Genomic DNA, 21,989 nt, shown 5'->3' on the forward strand with positions numbered 1-21,989 from the left:
AGAGCAAAGGCAGGGCTGGATTACTGGTCCAGCAGAGGAGAAGGCTGCAGAGGAGACTGGGAAAGTGATCAGAGTGGGGAGGAAATCAGAATCCTGCTAATACCCTCCTCTAGTATTGCACTGATTTGACTTAATCATAGAAACATTAAATTTTGAGTCTGATGAAAGTTTCAACATTTAAAAGGTTATTTCATATTGTTGATCCCAATTTAAAAATTTTGTTATAACTGACATATAGCTTCGTGTAAGTTTAAGTTGTACAACATATTGATTTGATATACATGTATATTGCAATTATATTGCAGCATTAGAACACCTCTTTTATCGTGTAGTTAGATCTAGTCTCTTAGCAAGTTTAATGTTTATAATACAGTATTGTTCACTACAATCACTATGCTGTGCACAACCTCTGCAGAACTTATTCATTTACTAGATTTGGGAACATGAGTATTTATAGATACATGTGAAACAAAAGGTGAAGATAGGCCCTCTATGGGACCTAGACTATTTGGGAAGCATGCGTGACGTTCATGTGATAAAGGGAGGGCTTGCAACTTTCTAGGACATCTGCATCGGTGCCGTGAAAGAGAGAGACATTGAGCAAAAGCTGAAGCAAGTGGTGAACGAATGGGACAGCAAAACCTTCACATTTGGCAGCTTTAAAACTCGCGGAGAACTCCTCCTGCGAGGAGACAGCACCTCGGAAATCATCGCCAGCATGGAGGACAGCTTGATGTTGCTGGGCTCCCTACTGAGCAATAGGTAGGAACACCTCCATCTTTCTTTCCTGAGGTTTGAGAACCATAAGACCAAGCATTTCAAGGGAAACGAATGCTTATGGTAAAAATGCAACAATACCCCTCTTACAATTTATTCAATATTAACAAAACTGGCTTTAATTTTAGCTTTTGGCACAGCATGTATGATACTGTTTTTATTTCGTTGTCCTCTATTTGTAGATTGTGTGTGAGACCATCCATTGGACTAATGGTCCAGGAGAGTAGAATATCAATAGATACAATCCGCAACATGCAGTCAGCCTCTTGGATCTGTGAACATTTCAGCCTTGTTGCTGACAAGCCTCACTGCACAGCCAGCAGCTCAGCAGGCTCTACAGTCCGGGGTGGGGGAAGGATTATTCTGAATTTCAAACTAATCATTCGGCCCAGAAAACCATTTTGCCCACATTTTTATGGACTAGAAGTGCACATACTTTAATGATCAGGATACTGAGTGAATTTAATTCTCAAAGAAAAGTAAAACAGTACAGACTAATGCCAGTCTAACACTTCTATCTGGCAGTAACAGCAAGGCCGACACGCTTTGGCTTTGCAAGCCATAGATTCTTAAACTGGCATTTCCTTGGGCTACTACTTCCCTTTACTCTTTCTGAAATAACTTTTGTCCACTAGCATCTTCTCAAATATATGGTAATTGTGTAGAATGTGGATACCAACGAGATGTGATTATTGTTATTCTATCTTTAAAATGCTACTCTTTTCTCTGTGTATATATGTATCAATAATTTTAATGTAGGGAGTAATAACTACTTAAAATGCTTATTCTTTCCACTTACTGGGTACATCTAAGTATTTGAAATGAATGCTATAGAATATAGAATCGGGTCTTAGAGATTTAGACCTTTGGTAACATAGAGTCTGAACTACTTAGGATTTGGTGAGATTTAACAAATTTGGTTAATACTCATACCCAACCAGAATGAGGGATAGATGGAAGATGACACAACCTAGGGTGATAGAAAAGGCACGCATATAAATGAAATAAAAATTAGGGATGGAGAAACTTTGCTTACCAATGGCATCAAATGTGGATTTGTGTGAGGAACACCAGGGACACCATGGAAAAGACACAGAAGCTCAGCAGCGAGCCTATTACTCTTGGTGGTAGCAACAATGACCAGAATTATACGGTGGCAGCTGGGTGGAGTCCAGTCTCATGCCTGCCCTGCTCCTCAGGGGACGTGTCTCCCACCTCTCTATGCTCTGGATCAAAAGGGAAAATGTTAGTCTAACAATGTCCAATACATGGTGGTGAATTAATCACTTGGCAGCATCATTTTAAAAGCCAGCAACATACAGTTGTAAAGAAATCAGTAACAATTAGGGTTTTTAAAAACCTCTTTAATTTTTGAAAGCAACAACAATAAAATTAAAGCATAAAACACCGAACCCTAAATGCTGGATATATTTCCCATTTCAGGTACAATATGCCGTTCAAAGCCCAGATTCAGAAATGGGTGCAGTTACTTTCCAACTCGACAGACATCATCGAGAACTGGATGCTGGTGCAGAACCTGTGGATTTACTTAGAGGCCGTCTTTGTGGGAGGAGATATTGCCAAGCAGCTTCCCAAGGTTTTAGAATTTTCTTTATGATTTCATCAGGTGTTTAACTTAGAGAACTAATCATTTTTTTTTAAAAACAACGTAATTCAATTTATGTTCCTGCCCCCTCCCCATTTTTGTGTGTGGTTGCTACTGATCTGTTTTTCAAAGAGAGAGAGAAATTAAGGGAAAGAAGGGGCATGACAATCAGAGTAAGAACACTTCGAAGCTGAGAGGTTTTATAGGAAATTGAGGGTTAAAACAAACAAAGAATGAGTGCCTACCTAATTGACATACTTCTTGAGATAATTTGAAGGTAGAATTTGGAACAGGGTAGAATTATGGAGTAGTTATCTTGACAATGGTAGGATAATTTGTTCCTCTACTACTGACAGATTAAAATCACTCCCACTATACAATATACCCAATTATATCTGAACTGTAAAATTGAGGGGTGGAAATCTGTGGGAAAAAAGCTCTCAAACAAAAAGGCCTTCTTCTCAAGTGTGGAGTGTTTTGCTCATCAAATTGTAATCATCTCACTAGGTAGATATGGAGTGTATTTTGAGGTACTTAAAAAAAACCATTTTTACCAAATCGCAAGGATTCTTATTCAATTACCTTAAGTTGTTTGCAAAATCATAACATTTTAACAATATATTTGAATTTTAGAGGCATGATTATGTTGAGTGTTCTCTTTACTTAGGTGTTCTAGCTATCTCTTTGGTTCATTTTTAGTTTAATTATAGAGGACATACCTGTTAGCTGATTTTTTTGGCTACCAGTGAATGCAACCCTACTCTAAAATTTTAAGTATTTATTTATTTTTGCTTTCATATTTGGTCATGCTTTTCTTTTTGATGGGTGGAGACAAATCTCAAATTGGACTTAATAATGGAAATTTGCACATACAACATTGAAGGAGCTACATGGGGTTTCCTGCTCTCATATTTGATGGTACATGCTCATTGAAAAAATACAGAAAGTCTTTTTTTAAAAAATATATTTTATTTATATTTTACAAAAGTAAGGGAGAAGGATAGAGAGTTAGAAACATTGATGAGAGAGAAACATGTATCAGCTGCCTCCTGCACACTCCCTACTAGGCATGTGCCCATAACCAAGGTACATGCCCTTGACCGGGATCGAACCTGGGACCCTTCAGTCCACAGGCTGATGCTCTAGCCACTGAGCCAAACTGGTTAGGGCAATACAGAAAGTCTTAATGATGAAAATAAAAATTATTCCTACTCTCAAAAAAATCTGCCCATTTTGCATTTTTTCCTGAAAATTGTTTTACAATATTATCATTATAATAAAATTAATATTGTATGTTATTTCTAAATGATTATTTTATTTTCTAATTACACAAGCAATTCAATGCAGAAAACCTGAAAAGCTTAAAATTCTCTTCATTTAGAGATAACTGGTAGAAACAGTGGGAATGTCCTTTCCTTTCGGATTGTCTCAGATGGTATTATTACTTTTGTATTGGTTCCCTGTTTTTAGTTACCATAATGGGGTACCAGGGATGAGCTAAGGCTTCTTATTTAAGAAAGGGGGTGGTAGGTGCAAAAGGCCCGAGGAGAATTCCTGTGTGACATGTTGGTGATGGATAGCTGGGGTATCCAGACTGGTCAGAAATCTGGCTTTGGCGGGAGGTATGTGAGATGCTCTGTCCTTGAGATTACAGACGTGTCCAATGTGCTCTGTCACCTCATTCTCATAGGAAGCCAAGCGCTTTTCCAATATAGATAAGTCTTGGGTGAAGATCATGAATCGGGCGCACGAAATGCCAAACGTGGTTCAGTGTTGTGTCGGAGATGAAACCATGGGGCAGCTATTACCACACTTGCTGGACCAGTTGGAAATATGCCAGAAATCCCTTACTGGGTAAGTTCTCTGCTCTGTGAAGCTCCCTTAGCATCCTAGAGAGGGCGGGGTCCAGAGAGATTAGACAGAATTAGCCAAGTCAGCTTTCTTTTGCTGAGACCTAATTCATATCTGACATTGCACAGATAAAACTGATAGTCTGGAGCCTTACAGTCTCTCCGAGCATTTGCTAGATTTGTCCTGATGTTGGGATGACAAGATTTAAGGCAACTTCCATTACTGGGACCAGATCTTGCAAACATTCACATAAAGTCCTTGCTTTTAAAAATTAATACACCTATTTTTCTGATATCCTTCTTGTATAAATATCTGAAGAACCAAAACATTTCATTATAGTTAACCAAGAACAATTTGAACAGTTTGTAGTGTACACAAATAGTCGAAATTATACAGAAACAAGATCGGTGTGCACAGCCACACACACTCTTATGTATGTGATGGCTGAGTGAAATTTAAGAGTAATAAATATTTTTCATTTTTTCCCCTTTGGTGAGTCAATATAAAATTATGCAAGTAGAAAAATGTTAAATAAGAATATTGTAAAAACAGTTATCTACATGTGCGTGCGTTTATTTATTTATTTCTTGAGGTAATCCTATATAATAAAAGGCTAATATGCAAATTGATCGAACGATGGACCGACTGGTCACTATGATGTGCACTGACCACCAGGGAGCAGACGCTCAACGCAGGAGCTTCCCCTTGGTGGTCAGTGCGCTTCCACAGGGTGAGCTCTGCTCAGCCAGAAGCCCTGAGCTGGGCTCACAGCTGGCTGGTGAGCACAGTGGTAGTGGTGGGAAAAGCTGTCAGTTGGACAGCCCCTAAGGGCTCCTGGACTGCAAGAGGGTGCAGGCCAGGCTGAGGCTCCCCCACCCACCGAGTGCACGAATCTCATGCACTGGGCCTCTAGTTGACATATAACATTATATTAGTTTCAGGTGTACAGCATAATGATTAGATACCTATATATATTGCAAAATGATCACCACAATAACTATAGCAAACATCCATCACAACACATAGTTATAATTTTTCTTTCTTATAATGAGAACTTTTAAGATCTACTTTTAGAAGCTTTCAAGTACACAATACATATTACTAAATATAGTTACCATGCTGTACATTTCATTTCCAGGGCTTACAACTGAAATACACATGCTTTTAAATATCTCTTCTTCTAAACTGTTAGTCTCCTTAGAATGTATCCAGACAACCTTCTTAAAAACTTTGGGTAAACTATTGATTATTGCATTGGTCAGAGTTCTCTAGAGAAACAGAACCAAGGTGACACACACAAACTCTAAATTTTTTTCTTTCTATTTCTTTTTATTATGGAGATACTTAAAATATCACTTGATATTTTGCCATTATTTTATAACTCCTTAGAGAAAAGCCTACTCTAAAATTATAGTTTTTTACTGAGCTCCCCTTGGCTTTTGGATCTGTTGCCACGAAGAGGTTATGAGCCAACATATGTAGGGCCAGTATAAATATTTGAGTACTAATGTTTACAGAAAAACAACACCCTCCCTCCTATGCTGATAAGGATCTGCATGAATGAAGGGTCTTCAAAGATCAGGAATAAGCTGTCTTCTCTACTTCAGCAGCTTGGTTTGGTTGTCACATTCCATGTGCTTCCTTCTATCCTAGTCCAAACGGATAGAAAATGTTACCTGAGTCCTGAGCAGAATCAGACTAGTCTTATGTCTGCTAGTCTGAGGGCAAGTAGGGTTAGGAATTGGCAAGTAAGTTATTAAAAATAAAAGTCAAAGTTATATAAATAAGAAGGTTTAGGATATTTAAAATCATAAAAGTAAGGAATGCAAAAAGTTAATGCAAACAAAATAAAACATATGGAGCATTAAGGTAAGACTTTAAGAAAATGAGGGAGGATTTAAGAAGAGGCTCATTGGGCAGCCTCTGCTTTTGTCCTTCCCACTCTTTGAGGCCAGACTTTGTGCTTTTTCACAAGCTCAAGTGAACACATCCAAATTGCCCAAACAGTAGCTTGTAATGGATATTTCACTAATTATCCTGTGAGGGTCGAAGAGCAAGATTACAACACATAGCGAGGCTCACCCACTCTCATCACTTTAGAAATGCTCTTCCCTTCCCACTTCCTCACTGACCACCAGCCTCTCCTTATAGCTCCTGCCTTGCTTTACCTCTTTCAGAGGTAAAGCCTTCTCTTTTGTGTTGAGGAATTTAGCTCTGACCCTCACCCTGGACATCCCACTGGACAAAACAGAAGTCCAGCCCGTGACTGAAGATGGACTGTCGGAAGTTCCCATGCAGGCCTTGAAGGTGCCCCTGGCTCAGCTACTGATCCAAGCAGTCTTTCAGTAAAAACTCTAAGAGGAGAATTCGGCTTCTATGAAATGAAAATAATGCCCATAATTTTACACAGGAAACAAATAAATAATACAAACATGTAATAATATAAATAAAAAGTAAGACAAGTAAATACTACACAAAATGAAAGAATAGAAATAAAAACAAGACAATGTTTAAAAAGTATTTCTGGTAAGATTTCAAAAAGAAACTGCAATTAACTCTGCATTCGTTATATTAAAATGTGCTAGAACATGAAGATACAGAGGTATAGGTATGAGAATAACAGAAAAAACATCCATAACATAAGGAATCACCATAAAATAAAGCAAACATAGAAACCAGAGTGCAGTTGAAATCAGGGCAATGATGGGCACATTGACTGGGTTTTGGTAATGCTTGGAGGTGGTACAGAGCCAAGACCCTTTCATTTGTAGCTGGATTTTATTTCTGCTTTGGTGATGGAATCATTGGTTGTTTTTTTCTCTTCATCCTCACCAGAAGACATGCTTTTTATTGATTTTTTTGAGAGAGAGAGAGAGGGAGAGGGAGAGGGAGAGGGAGAGGGAGAGGGAGAGGGAGAGGGAGAGAGAGAAACATTGATGTGAGAGTGAAACATCAATTGGTTGCCTCCTGCACGCATCCCAACTGAGGATCAAGCCCACGACCTTTTCGGTGTTTGGGATGATGCTCCAACCAACTGAACCACACTGGCCAGGGCTCATTGGACTTTTATAGATAGAATTCCACAAATGATACACACCCTTTACCTGACAATACTATTATTGGAAATAAAATGAAACAAAAATATCCTGTGTATATTTTTTCTGTTTTCTACAAAGAAAGCATAACATTTTTCAGAATAAGTCAAATGCATACATTATAGTTGTAAAAAGTAAAGCAATTCTGGAAAAAAGAAATTGCTTCTCCATCAGAATATGGAATGCTATTGGCAAAACCAGTAACAGAACAAAACAAAAAACATTGGACAATATGTGGGAAAATCAGATTGTTTCAAAAATCTTTCCTCCCATCCAGGTTAATTTATTCCTAGAGAGTCTTGCTTTGTGTGTCTATAGCATTTATTGTTTCCCTCCCTACTTAGATATTTGGAGAAAAAACGACTTTGCTTTCCTCGCTTCTTCTTCGTCTCAGACCCGGCCCTTCTGGAGATTCTGGGGCAGGCCTCGGATGCGCACACTATACAAGCCCACCTGCTGAACGTGTTTGACAACATTAAAAGTGTCAAGTTCCATGAGAAGGTTCGCCTAACTCTAACTACTGGCCAGCAATGACCATATTTAGGATCTCTGCTGTCTTTACTAAACAGCTCTCCACTTACTGCCCTGGCCATTAACCCTCAGCCGGTGACTAAATACAAGCTTTTGAGCCCAATTTACCTGCAGAACTATGTAATTTTTTTAGTATCTAGAGTGTAGATTTGAATAACAAATAGTTTAACTATGATTAAGCATGTAATGTATGTAGCTTTCATGGTTTTACATGCCAAGTTAACTGTTTAGAGATTCGATTAAAGAAGGCACCAGTTGCTCATCCCAGCATGCAGTCTGCACTTGTTGAGCAGCTATCACGTGCCGTGGCAGATGTCGTCTTGACAGTGGGAGCATACAGAGCTCGGGGAATTCACGCCCTGGTGGCGTCCCCAGCGTGCAATTAGTGCAGTGGTACAGCGATGCCATTGTAAGCAGTTAAAAGCCAGTCATTGAAGTTCAAGCCCCTTGCTATGTGCTAGGCAGTTGCTAGTCCTGGGGCTTCAAGGAGAAATGCATCACAAATAGTACTGAAGTCGTTTTTATGCAGCACAACATTAAGAGAAGTTTTGACATTAAAATTAAACTCTTGGTAATTTTTGACTTGCTGTGCTGGTATTTTGCACAAGGATCAGAGAAGTACTTGTCAGGGAGCCCTCACCTGGGTGGAAGGGGTGTGGGAGGAGGCTTCCTTCAGGAGAAGATGGTGTTTGAATGGATTTTTTGAAGGTGAGTGGAACATAGTCAAGCAGGTAGAGAAGGGATAGACACATGGTCCAGTCAGAAGGAAGGGCAAGTGGAGGTATGGGCAGGAATGTGGGTGTGTGAGGGAGTGTATTCGTTTCCCAAAGCTCTCCTGGATTGGAACAACACAAGTTTATTCTCTCACAGTTCTGGAAGCTAGGATTCTGAACTGAGATGTCAGTAGGCTGTGAGGAGAATCTGTCCCATGCCTCTCTCCTAGTTTCTGGTGATGGTCAGAAACCCTGGTGCTGCTTGGCTTATAGACGCATCACTTCAATCTCTGCCTTTGTCCTCACATGACATTCTCCCAGTGTGTCTGTCTCTAAATTTCCTTCTCTTTCTAAGGATGCCAGTGATTGGATTAGGGCCCACCATTATCCAGGACCTCATCTTAACTTGATTATATTTCCAAATAAGGTCCTAGTCACAAGTACTGGGGCTTAGTGCTTTGACATATAGTTTGGGGCTGAGAGAAACAATTTAACCCACAACCAGAAGGGATGAGCAAAGGGTGGACCATATTCCAAAAGGCCAAGTGCATCATATTATATCATTCTACTCCATTGTGAATGTGACAAGATACAAGGGAGGTTTTTATGCAGGGCAGGGCAGTGACCTGATTTGAGTTTCAGAAGGATTCTCTGGCTCATGTAGGTGCTGGAATAGAGGGGAGCATGGAAACCAGTGTCGGAAGTGACTGCAAGGTCAGGATGGAAGAGGCTGAGCTGCTGCAATAAAGTCTTGACCAAGGGGGTGGACAGAGAGGAAAGGAAAACATGGAAATGGTTTTAAATCAATGTTTGTGTAAATCTACTGGACTCATGGGTTGAAAGAAGGGATTGAACTTAGGAAGTTCTTTCTGATGTTCTGCTTAAATCCTTCAGTTAAAGCACTAGAACTTCATGGTGCTTGGTGAAGCTTTTCACACTCTCATTGTACATTGAAGATAATTTAAATTTCCTCATCTTTAGCCACTACTCATAGCAATTACTTTAAAAAAATAGCACTGATTTTTTGTTGTTGTTTCTGCCATAAGGTGTCTACAACCAGTGGCAGATTATGGTTTTGTGGGTCCTAAATATTATACAATTATAAATACCAATTTATATTTAGAACCTTGAAATGGGTTCATGTAAGTGAGAGGCCCTGAAATTTAAGACTCATTGGCTTCATTAATACAGTTCTAAAGCTGATATTTAGGATTCAGTTCTAAATCTGAGACCACTTACTAATGAAGAAAAACAATACATATTCACATTTACTTTATAGTTTGCATTATATATATTTTTCCAATTGGCATGAACAGGAAGGTTGGTAGTGAAATAGGGAAGGAAGGCATTATTTGTAATGTCTAATTTTAGGCAAGAGATTTAGTCTCAGAGATGTGTTCTCCAACCTTGCCTGATCAGTGAATGGCAGAGCATCATTCAAATCTGTATTTTACAACCTCAAACACCATGCTATCCTCATCATGCCATACTGCATGGAACTTGAAGTGGAATGACCAGATGAGGAGCTGGGTTTGGAGGAGAAAACATTCTGAGCAACCAAGAGCTCCTGTAAGGAGCACACTGTTTCGTACAGGATTGGAGTTACCTTGTAAGGTGTTTGCTTGATCATATTGGCCAGGTCATTGCTAATGTCAACTTGATAAGCTCGTGGTGTGGATGACAATCTCTTAGGAAGTTTCATTTCATTTGGGGAACTAGAGATTTTTTGATTGTTACATTTGTATTGAATATTTCTTTTAGAAAACAAGTTTTCCCCTCTCAAGTATAGACTATTTAGAATGGATTTAGTATTCCCTTTTAGCTTCATGGATAACTTCTTTTTTACTGTTTTGAAATTGATTTTATGTCACATTTTGACTTTTATGTTATAATCTGTAGCTTAGCTTCTGTCGGAAGGAAAACATTGACACGAGGGCAATGGAGGAATATATTCTTTATATGAATATAGCTATTTTTTTTGGCTTCTAACATAGATCTATGATCGCATTCTGTCAATTTCCTCTCGAGAGGGTGAGACGATTGAATTGGATAAACCTGTGATGGCAGAGGGCAATGTGGAAGTTTGGCTCAATTCTCTCCTGGAGGAATCTCAGTCCTCATTGCATCTTGTGATTCGCCAGGCAGCTGAAAATATTCAAGAAACAAGTTTCCAACTGATTGAATTTCTTTCTTCCTTCCCTGCTCAGGTCAGTGTGTTGAAATTGGAAAGTATTTTTTCACAGAATAGTCATTTTAGAGCTCATATATTTTCTATTGTAAACGACACAACTGGCTTCTATTTAACTCTGGACAAATATTAAGATTTTTTATAAGGATTTGCTAAATACATATAAGCTTAAAGGTTTCAATTACAGATTATTTGGTTATATATGTGCACATATATACATATATGTGTGTTGTAGAGATATTTGATATATTTTGTTTAATTTTAAAGTTTTTTTCTTACTGAATCTCTTTAGTACATAAATCATAAAAATGTGCTGAGTGTATGTATGCTTTACCATAAAAATGAGAAGTATATATCAGCATTAAAATTCAGAAAACAATATTTTCTTAGTCATTGTGATAAATAAAGATCTTGCAAGTATCTATTATGTATAAACTGTGTGTTAATTTGGGAAAAGCAGGTTTAAGATGCATGCTTTCCCTGCCAGTAACTTAAAATCTAGCTAGGGAGAATTATCGCTTAAACAATAAATGACTTAAAGTTATAAGAAAAAAATTATAGATATATTGTGAGGCTATGCATACTTAATTGTCAGGTAAACAATATGAATAGTGTTTTCCTAGGTCCTGATAAAACATATAAAGTTGATGTAATCAAAGGTGACATACTTGTATAATCACAACTATTCACTACACTGTAATTTCTGTTTATATTTTAATTTTATTTTTAATTCTTTAATTTTTTCTATTGAACTTATTAGAGTGACATCTATAATAATAAAAGCATAATATGCTAATTAGACTGAACAACCTTCTGGACGATCTTCTGGATGGAGCCAGGGCTGTGAGGGAAGCCTGGGTCCCTGCCAGCGGCCCGAGGGAAGCCTGGGTCCTGGGTGCCAGAGGGAAGCCGGTGCCGGCAGCCAGGGGAAGGAAGGCCTACTCTTGCATGAATTTCGTGCATCAGGCCTCTAGTTGGTTAATAAAATTATATAAGTTTCAGGTGAATAATTCTATTCATATTCCATATACACTCATGAAGTCCTTTTTATTTCCATAGGTTGGATTATTAGGAATTCAGATGATATGGACACGGGATTCAGAAGAAGCCCTTAGAAATGCCAAGTTTGATAAAAAAATCATGCAGAAAACCAATCAGTCTTTCTTGGAGCTGCTGAACACATTGATAGACCTCACAACCAAGGATCTGAGCTCCATGGAACGAGTTAAATATGAGACTTTGATCACTATTCACGTGCACCAACGGGATATCTTTGATGACCTGGTAAGTGCTCTGTGAATGCTGTGGCATATACAGAAGAGCAAATACTAGCCACTATCTGTGCTGACCCACTGGAATTATGAATTCAATGAAAAGGTTAAATTCACGCGAAAACTCATCTTCACATTGAGAGCTTGTTTGTCGGGTTGTCTTTTCAGTCTTTAGCCAAAATTTCAGTCATATTCCAACAGTCGTTGCTAGGATGTTGTTGAGGAAATTAGATTTTGTTTTAAAATTTGTTAGGTGATTATTTTAAATACTAGAATGTCATGTAGCATCCTGAAAAGTGTTCATTTGTCTTGTGCACTTTTTAGATATCAGTTAAGGATGACCAGTTTCTTGATACAGAATTGATAAGTAATATTGCTAGTGGAGCAGTTAGTACTTTCTTTAAGGCTTTTGGTAAGTCACATCTTTAACAAGTTCTGCTACATTTTATGTCATCGACCACAAATGGTCTTTTCTAATATAGATGGTGACATTCAGGTGTCATGCAGATTTTTGCCTTTAAAAGAGAACAGGGTGGAAAAGAGTTTAGCAGCTCTTGAAAATAGGAAATGTGAAAAGACATGAAATTTGTCCTCTACTATAAAATAGGACATTAGATAAGAGGCAAAAAGCTCTTATTTTCATAATAATTTTCTGGATCGTGTCTCATTCCATTATGTAAAAAAGATTATGAAAGATTGGTTCTAATATAATGGAAATAACGACAGCACATTCAAGCTGTTGTGTGTTAATCTCTTAATATTTAAGCACTCTCTTTGCCTCTCTGAGAAATAAAGGGTTCAGGGTAATTTTAGATTTCCTATTTGTCAAAGAAAAATGATTAAAGTGGCTCAAAATTTTGGCTAAAAATTTCAGACGTATTGCTGAGCAATAACCTGCCATTAGACATTTTTGCCCTCTGCCAATCCTAGGAAAAATATTTACTGGATTTAAATAAAACCAACAATGTACTTTGTCATAATCACAAGAGATGACTTTAGTTCTGTCTTTGAACACCAAAATATATTTTCATTGTCTGTATTTCATGGTTAGGACTGTGGTATTGGACATTTAAGGGTGAAATTTAAGAAATGAATATCTTACTATTAAAAGATATCATAATCTTTAATTTGTGGGACACAATGAGAGGTTTCTCTTGAATTTTCCATGCCCATATATTCTAAAGTATCTTTTATGTTGCTGATCAATAGATGAGTGGGTTGGATAGTGGTTATAGTTGACATCTCCAACCTAGTTGGGTAGTCTTTGAGTTCAGTTGACTTCACATTATGATATACATGAATGCTAATGTGAGTATTTAATATATAGTTCTCATCCCAGTTTTAACCAATACCTTTTGCATTTCAGTGTCAGATGCATATCAAGAGCCCTACAGACTTTGAGTGGCTGAAACAGTGCAGATTTTATTTTAACGACGATTCTGACAAGATGATGATTCACATCACAGATGTGGCTTTCATATACCAGAATGAATTTTTAGGCTGCACTGACAGGCTTGTCATAACTCCACTCACAGACAGGTGATGGGAGGATTCTGTGATTCCACAACCTCTCTCCCCACCCCCATCGACAATTTGCTCAGGGGATTTCTGCTTAATGTCCTTTTATAGTTTATAAGCTCTTTTATACCAAAGGCTTTGAAATTCAGTATTCTTAGCCTTACAGGTGTGTCTGCACATGGGGTTTAGGTTTGTGTTTGAGACAGACTTTGCTTCTATTGCTTTCAGTCTTACAGAGGCATAGTTCAAATGACCTCTGTGGACATCAAAATAGGCAAGAAAGGGAATTAATGGCCATGTGTCAATAGGTGCAAATCACATGGGTCTTCAGGACTGCTTTAGGGACTGTGACATCTCCTGTGGTTACAAAGACAATTAAGATGTTTTTTTAAGCAGGAAAACAATGGAGTGCCAGTGCAGGTGAAAAGCGATGGGTGGGGAGGACATTGGGCTGCACATCTGGAGTTTAGTTCTGCCCTCTGCCTGTTATTTACCAGCTGTGTCAGCTAGGTCTGCGTGCAAGTTCCCGGGGCTCAGTTTCCTCATCTGTGAGATGAACCAGGCTATCTCCGAGGGTCCTTTCACAGCTAATACTCTGTCATTCACTTAGTCTCATTTAAACTGGGTGGCATCAGCCACTTGTATATGCTCTGTTCAGGGATGCACTGAATATTAATTTTGGACACAGTGGTTGTGCATAAAAATCAATATTTGGCCTAAGTAGAAGCTGAAGCTGCATATCAGCTGTTTTCACAGAATGAACCTCTGGGCTATTAGATTGCAACTATTATTAGACAAAACATAAAAGTTTGATGTAGCAGTACTGTCACCTGTTTAGACTGTTTCTTCTGTTCATTTAGTTCATTCATGACACTTAAATGAAACACTTCTCATAGCAGAGAGCTTACAGCAGCCTGGTGGGGAGGCAGAAAACTCTAATGGAGCTGTGGAAGGGCACTAAATCACCATTCATGAGTGATGACATTTTTGAAAGTAGCAAAGAGACTGGAAAGGAAAGCAGGGAAAGGATAGAACGAGCTCCACATACATGTAGGATGTTCTGGGGAGAGTGTGTGCATGCATGTAAACATACATATGAAGATGCTCTGAGAGATTTTTGCTTATCTCTGGAGGTCACGTCCTAGAGATTTAGTCCTGAGTATATGCTCCTAGAAATGGAGTGAAGATGTGGTCATTTAGTAGTGTGTGATTTAAATCTCATGTGACCACTGGCCCCCAACTACATCAAATGATGAACTCACATTCAAAACGGGGTTGCTCTACTTTAATGGTTCCCAATCTGTTTCCTAGAATACTATTTTTCAGGAGTGGTAGGTTTGTGAAGAAGTTGCAACCTTAGTTTTGGAATTGCTGGGTACTGTTTTTCATACTCTCAATTACATTATCATAAGAAAGGAGAAAGGCTGTTTAACCTTTTAAAGAGTTTTCAAACTTATTTGACCATAGACCACCCCTTTCTTTTTCCTTAATGCATGTAATAGCCATAGGATACGTGCATTTTAGAAGGCAGCTTTGGAAATGTTATGTGGGGATGATGGCCTGGATCTTCTTCTTTCTTCTTCTTCTTCTTTTTCTCTTTCTTCTTTCTTCTTTCTTCTTTCTTCTTTCTTCTTCACCTCCTCCTTTCTCCTTTCTCCTTTCCCCTCCTCCACCTCCTCCTTCCTCCTTCACCTCCTCCTTCCTCCTTCACCTCCTCCTTCCTCCTCCTCCCCCCTCCTCCTCCTCCTTCCTCCTTCATCTCCTCCTTCCTCCTTCACCTCCTCCTTCCTCCTTCACCTCCTCCTTCCTCCTTCCTCCTCCTCCTCCTCCTCCTTCCTCCTCCTCCTCCTCCTTATTCTTCTTTAAATCTTGCGCGGGTTTCATTTCACTGCGGTGTTTCAGAATATGTTCTAGATGTCAGTGCTTTGGTTCCAGTGCTGTCTCTACCCCTCAAGGTGTTACATCACGTTGGCCCAGGCTCTGGGAATGAGCATGGGAGGAGCCCCCGCTGGACCTGCAGGAACGGGCAAAACAGAAACCACCAAGGATATGGGACGATGTCTTGGGAAGTATGTTGTGGTTTTCAATTGTTCGGACCAGATGGATTTCCGAGGGCTTGGACGGATTTTTAAAGGTGAAGGTTATGTTTTTCTTTTATTTTATCTGATGAGAAATTAAAGTTAAGGTGGAATAGGTTAAGATTTATATTTCAATAATTGGCTTCATTTTAGGGTCATTGTTACACATTGTAACTCTTTTTGGAAAATCGGAATCTTAGCAGTGTTGAGTGGATCAACTGTCAATGCCACTGGCCTTTCATAGTGCTTCTTTATCACTGCAGGTTGGGTGCTTACAGAGAAAATGCCACACTGTGAGCTATTTTGGGGGCACTCTATGCATGATCTGTTTGTTCCGCTTTATGTTTGCAACCAGCTTATGTCTGGCTTGTCTTGGCAGCTGCGTAATGTCCTTTTCCTTGGCTTTCCAAAAATTGCATACTAATTGGATTTTCCATTCCATTCTGTTTCCTTGCTAAGGACTGGCACAGTCTGGATCCTGGGGTTGTTTTGATGAATTTAACCGTATCGATCTACCAGTTCTCTCAGTTGCAGCCCAGCAAATTTCCATTATTTTGACATGCAAAAAGGAGCATAAGACATCTTTTATTTTTACTGATGGAGATAGAGTGACTATGAACCCTGAATTTGGACTTTTTCTAACCATGGTAAGGAAGCTCTACTGAATTTCTGCCTCTTGTCACAGGTTTCATATATCTCCTTGGTCATATGTCACCTACTTTCCATGAATGGAAACTGGGATTGTAACTTTCACTCCTGGTTGAAAGCCTTTGGAGTTAAAGCTCATATTAACAACTCACCAGTTAATCTCTTCAGGGAAAAGGAGAGGGAGATAGGTAAATGAATTCTCTGGTTGTCATTCCAGATTTGTGGTGTGTACATAATGGATCTTTTAATGTCCTACTGATGTATGCTGCTTGCCCCATGATCATATCATTCATCCTAAGGTTTTATTTTGTGTAGAATCCTGGCTATGCTGGGCGGCAGGAACTCCCGGAAAACTTGAAGATTAACTTCCGCTCCGTGGCCATGATGGTCCCTGACCGTCAGATTATCATAAGGGTGAAGTTGGCTAGCTGTGGCTTCATTGACAACATTGTTTTGGCCAGGAAGTTTTTCACGCTCTACAAGCTATGTGAAGAGCAGCTTTCTAAGCAGGTGTGACATTCTGAAGTTTTTCTATGTATGCAAGTTTCATTTTCCTATTCAGTGAAATGTTTTCATTTTGAAAAATTGTAGGCTAGGGTTGTTGACAGATAACTTATTGATATAAAGTAGAAGTTGTACATTATAAAAATAATTTTGTATGCATAGTCTTATTAAGAAGTACATTTAAAGAAATTAATGTTTATGACATAGAAATGAAGTAAGTACTATCTGGACTGATTATAGATATTAATATTTTCTCTCTATCCCACCTATACATTTATCATAATATGTGTTATGTGTTCTTCTGGTTTTGAGCAACCTTTCAATCATTTACTCTTTTCACTTTCAAGCTCATTCAAGTATTTGGCCAAGCTTTGCTATTTGTCTGTATTAACTTCTTTGCCAATTTCCTGCACTGTTTGGAGTAGCAGATTCTGACTTCATGGGATTTCAGAGTTAAGAGGCACACAATTAATCATTTATTACTTCTGTATTAGTTATCTATTGCTGTGTCATAATGTCCACAAAATTACTATAGGGAGAACAATATGTATTTACTATCTCACACTTTCTGTGGGTCAGGAGTCCTGGCACAGCTTGGTTGGGTCCTCTGTTTAAAGTCAAACAAGGCTGCAGTCAGGTGTTGGCTGGGGCTGTGGTTTCATCCGATACTTGACTGGGGACAGATCTACTCCCAAACTCACTCATGTTGTTGGCAGAATTCTTTTCCTTGAGGGATTCTTTCTGGCTGTTGGCTGGAGAAGGCCACTTTCAGTCCCCACAGGCTGTGTGCCGTTCTTTGCTACCTGGGTTTCTTCAACATGGCCATTTGCTTTCTCCAAGTCAGCACGGGAAAGAGGCTCTAGCAAGATGAGTGCTACAATCTTATATTAGTCAGGATTCTTCATAGAAGCAGAACCAATAGGGTATATATGTTTCTATATATAAAAGATTTATTATAAGGCATTGCCTCACACAGTTATGGAAGCTGGAAAGTCCCATGATATGCTGTCTACAAGCGGTGGCCCAGGAAGGCTGGAGGTATAGTTTGAAGGGTTGATAGTGTAGATTCCAATCTCAGTCTGAAGACCAGAAACTAGGAGTTACTGAGGGCAGGAGGTAGATATCCCAACTCAGCAGTCAGGCAGAGAGGACGAAGAGGGTGAATCCAATGAGTTCCTGCAGTGTTCAATGGGTTGGATGGTGCCTGCCTACATTGGGGAGGGCCATCTACTGTACTTAGTCCACAAAGTCAAATGTTAATCTCTTTCAGAAACACTCACCAGAAATAATGTTTAATCAGCTCGCTGAGCATTTCATGACCGAGTCAAGCTGACACATAAAATTAACCATCACTAATCTTATGTAATGTGACCACATAATCATGTACATGTAACCGTATGCAACCTGTCACCTTTGCTGTTCTCTATTGGTTAGAAGCAAATCACAGGTCCTGCCTACGCTCAAGGGGTAAGATCACACAAAGGTACAAAGACCAGGAGGCAGGGATCATATCATAAATTTCTAGAATATATAAGTAAAAATTACTAAAAGCATATGCTGAATAATTATATATTGTAATAAGCATAAAAATAAACTGAGTAACACCCCTAACATATGTAACTCTTTGATTCCTCTCCTCACTCTGGCCTCTATTCCAAACTTTTTTGAATTTACTTGTTATTACTTACAATTTATATTCTCACTCAAAAGTTCTTTCTTTACGAGTGTTCAAGCACAGACCGAGCCTTTTGACCCTAGCTATTGAGCTTTCCTGGTTAGACTGACCCTATTTTTGCCACCACCATTCTTGGTTTCTTCTGTTTATTACAGACTTTACTCACTCATTCTTATCTTTTCTGTGTAAAAGAAATATTTTTTACTATGTGGAGAAATTCCCACATCACTGACTCCTGCTCTCTTCTTCTCAGTACTTCAATCTTTCTGCCCTTACTCCTGTAGCCCTTACACCGTTATTTATTTATCTTCCAAATGATTAGTACTAAATGATGCACACTGCTCCCAAGTACCTTAGCAGATACTTGTTTTGGTTTTGTGTTTTGTTTTCCTATAGGTATTTTTGTGTGTGTTTGTGATAAAAAACATGAAACATTAAACTTACCAACTTAACCATTTTATTTTTTACTATTGTCAATGGCAGAATATATATCTACATCTATCTATCTATCTATCTATCTATCTATCTATCTATCTATCAACTATCTATCTATATCTATCTATACGAGTGTATATATATGTGTATATATATATATATATAATTTATCTTTATTATTGAAAGTATTACAGATGCCCCCCCCCAATTGACCCCCTCTTCCCTGTTCGCCACTCCTACCCCCTCCCCAGGCCTTCACAACACTATTGTCTGTGACCATGGGTTACGCATATATGCATATAAGTTCTCTGTTTAATCTTTTCCCTCTCCCCCCTTTCTCTCTATTCCATGCTTCCATGACTCTGGATCTATTTTGTTCATCAGTTTATTTTGTCCATTAGATTCCACATATAAGTGAGATCATGTGATATTTTAACCATTTTAAGTGTACAGTTCAGTAGTGTTATGTATATGCAAAAAGCTGTGAAGCAGATTTTCAGAAATTTTTCATCTTGCAAAACTGAAACTCTGTACTCTTTAAACAACTCCTCTCTTTCCCTTGTCCCACCTCTAGTAACCACCATTCTACTTTCTGTTTGTGTGCATTTGACTACTTTAGATACCTCATATAAGTGAAACCAAACAGTTTCTGTCGTTTGGTGTCTGGTTTATTTTACTAAGCATAATGTCCTCAAGGCTCATTCATGTGTAGCATGTGGCAGGATTTGCTTCCTCTCTTATGGTGTATGCATATACCACATGTTCGTTATCCACTCATCACTTGATAGGTATTTGGGTTGCTTCTACCTCTTGGGTACTGTGAATAGTGTTGTTATGAACTTGGGTGTATATATAGTTCTTTGAGACCTTGCTTTCAATTCTTTGGATATATATACCCAGAATGGGATTACTGATTAATATGATAGTTCTACTTTTAATTTTTTGAGGAACTGCCCTAGTATCTGTAGTGATTAGAAAATTAGTTTTTAATTATTCACTTTACTAGAGGCCTGGTGCACGAAAATTTGTGCACTGGGTGGGTCCCTCAGACTGGCCTGCCCCCTCTCACTGTCCGGGAACCCTCAGGGGATGTCCTAGTGACGGCTTAGGCCCACTCCCCATGGGGCGGGCCTAAGCCACACTCTGGCCTCCTTCTGTGGGAGGCGACCAGGCTGATCAGGGGAAGGCACTGCCCCCATTACCCCTCCACTGCTGCTGGCCACCGGCCACCCCGCGGCTGCCTGCCCTCGGCCCTTGCAGCCACAGCGGCTTTGTCGGAAGGATGTCCAGAAAGATGTTCGGCTGTCTGATCTAATTAGCATATTATGCTTTTATTATTATAGATATGTACTAAAATTTGGCATGATTGAGGTTTTTTTTAAATATATTTTATTGATTTTTTACAGAGAGGAAGGGAGAGGGACAGAGAGCCAGAAACATTGATGAGAGAGAAACATCGATTAGCTGCCTCCTGCACACTCGATCAGCTGCCTCCTGCACACTCCCCACTGGGGATGTGCCCGCAACCAAGGTACATGCCCTTGACTGGAATTGAACCCGGGACCCTTGAGTCTGCAGGCCGACGCTCTATCCACTGAGCCAAACCGGCTAGGGCGCATGATTGAGTTTTTAAAATATATATTAAGGCAATAATAAAGCTGGGGGCTTAGCTTCTGATTTGTTCTTTTTCTTCTCCCCTGTAGGTAATCCTGGAATGTAGCTACTCTACTTTCTTCTTAATACCCCTGCCTGTTTACTTATCAGTGCATATGATGGTCATAACTGAGGTCTCAGTTTAATTCTGGTTCAGGATTTTAGCTTTAGAGATATGAGGACATATTCTTATGGATGACTGATTAAGAAGAAGCTCAAGGGGATGTGTGTACTCTAAGAAGAAATTTATGCCTCTCTCCCTGTCAAGATATAGCTATTAATTCTGACCTATGGGCTTAAATTAATGATGGTACAGGAAGGGACTCTTGGGTATTCTCTATTTGGTCAAAAATATCTTGATAAAAATGTATTGCTCCACTAACTGTACATGTTCTCTAAAGGCACATCAGCATTTTATTCGTTATGTGGTCAGATTGGAATAGCTTCCGTGTGTAAGTTCATATTGAAAATAAGCCTGGCATACCTTACAATTTTCAGGTACATTATGATTTTGGTTTGCGCAACATTCTGTCAGTCCTGAGAACATTGGGAGCAGCAAAAAGAGCCAACCCCACAGATACAGAGTCCACGATCGTCATGCGCGTCCTACGAGACATGAATCTTTCCAAACTGGTACGATTCACAGATGGAAAGTTCCGCTCACTTAAGTATCAGTTCAACTAACTAAGCACAAATGAGATGAAGAAATATTTATTTAATATGCTTAATTTAAAATGCCTAATTATCAGATAAAGTGCTGGAGAACACAACTTCAAATTACACTTTTCAGTTCTTTTTGTACTAACTCATGTCTAATCTAACATATACCTATTCCAATAGAATGTAAATGGGTTAAAAAAAACCCTCACAGGTTATGTTTTCAAAAACTTTGAGTCATTTTGTGTTTTAGAGCTAACATCTCACTTTCCTTAAAGTCTGTAGAGCCTGGCAGAAAATTGTATGTAAATTTTACAAGTGTGTAATAATTTTGTACATTTCATTTCATGGTAGAGACTGATATTCAGTTTTCCACTATCAGTGGATCTATGTACAGGTGACAGAATGATATTTTTTATTTCAAAATAAAAGTATAAACCAAATTCTAATTCATGAATTTGCTACTATCTCTCATTAAAATTCTTTTTAATTTAAGTTAGAAATTTTAGACTATGTAGCAATGCCCCAAGCTGATTATTTCATAGGAAAGTTGTCATGTAGACAATATTTAATTTCCTTCTATTTTCTTCCATTTTTACTCTTCTTTCTCCTTTTCCTCTCCTTCCTTTTCTAAAAATAATTTTTAACTTATGGGAAACACCTCTTAACTTCAAAGGAGGTGATATTTATTTATTAATGGTTATGATGAAATGATCTGGGCGGGGTCAGGCACCATCAGTGTACCTGGTCGTTGCTATGATTATGCCAAAATCGTGGGTCTGATTTCCC

The 21,989-nt window shown here is 38.8% G+C and overlaps 1 protein-coding gene across 1 annotated transcript in view; it reads left to right on the forward strand.

The window, feature by feature from the left end:
- The window catches only part of DNAH5 (dynein axonemal heavy chain 5), a 212,465-nt gene that overhangs the window by 99,338 nt on the left and 91,138 nt on the right, over window positions 1-21,989 (forward strand). The window contains 11 exon segments of the mRNA XM_023752286.1: window positions 563-762; window positions 2,221-2,374; window positions 4,074-4,237; window positions 7,674-7,830; window positions 10,568-10,780; window positions 11,821-12,045; window positions 13,399-13,571; window positions 15,506-15,684; window positions 16,088-16,275; window positions 16,592-16,786; window positions 21,042-21,176. Of these exon segments, the coding sequence (XP_023608054.1) occupies window positions 563-762; window positions 2,221-2,374; window positions 4,074-4,237; window positions 7,674-7,830; window positions 10,568-10,780; window positions 11,821-12,045; window positions 13,399-13,571; window positions 15,506-15,684; window positions 16,088-16,275; window positions 16,592-16,786; window positions 21,042-21,176 (1,983 nt within the window).

The sequence above is a fragment of the Myotis lucifugus genome, unplaced genomic scaffold, assembly GCF_000147115.1.
Source record: "Myotis lucifugus unplaced genomic scaffold, Myoluc2.0 scaffold_0, whole genome shotgun sequence".
Lineage (NCBI taxonomy): Eukaryota > Metazoa > Chordata > Mammalia > Chiroptera > Vespertilionidae > Myotis > Myotis lucifugus.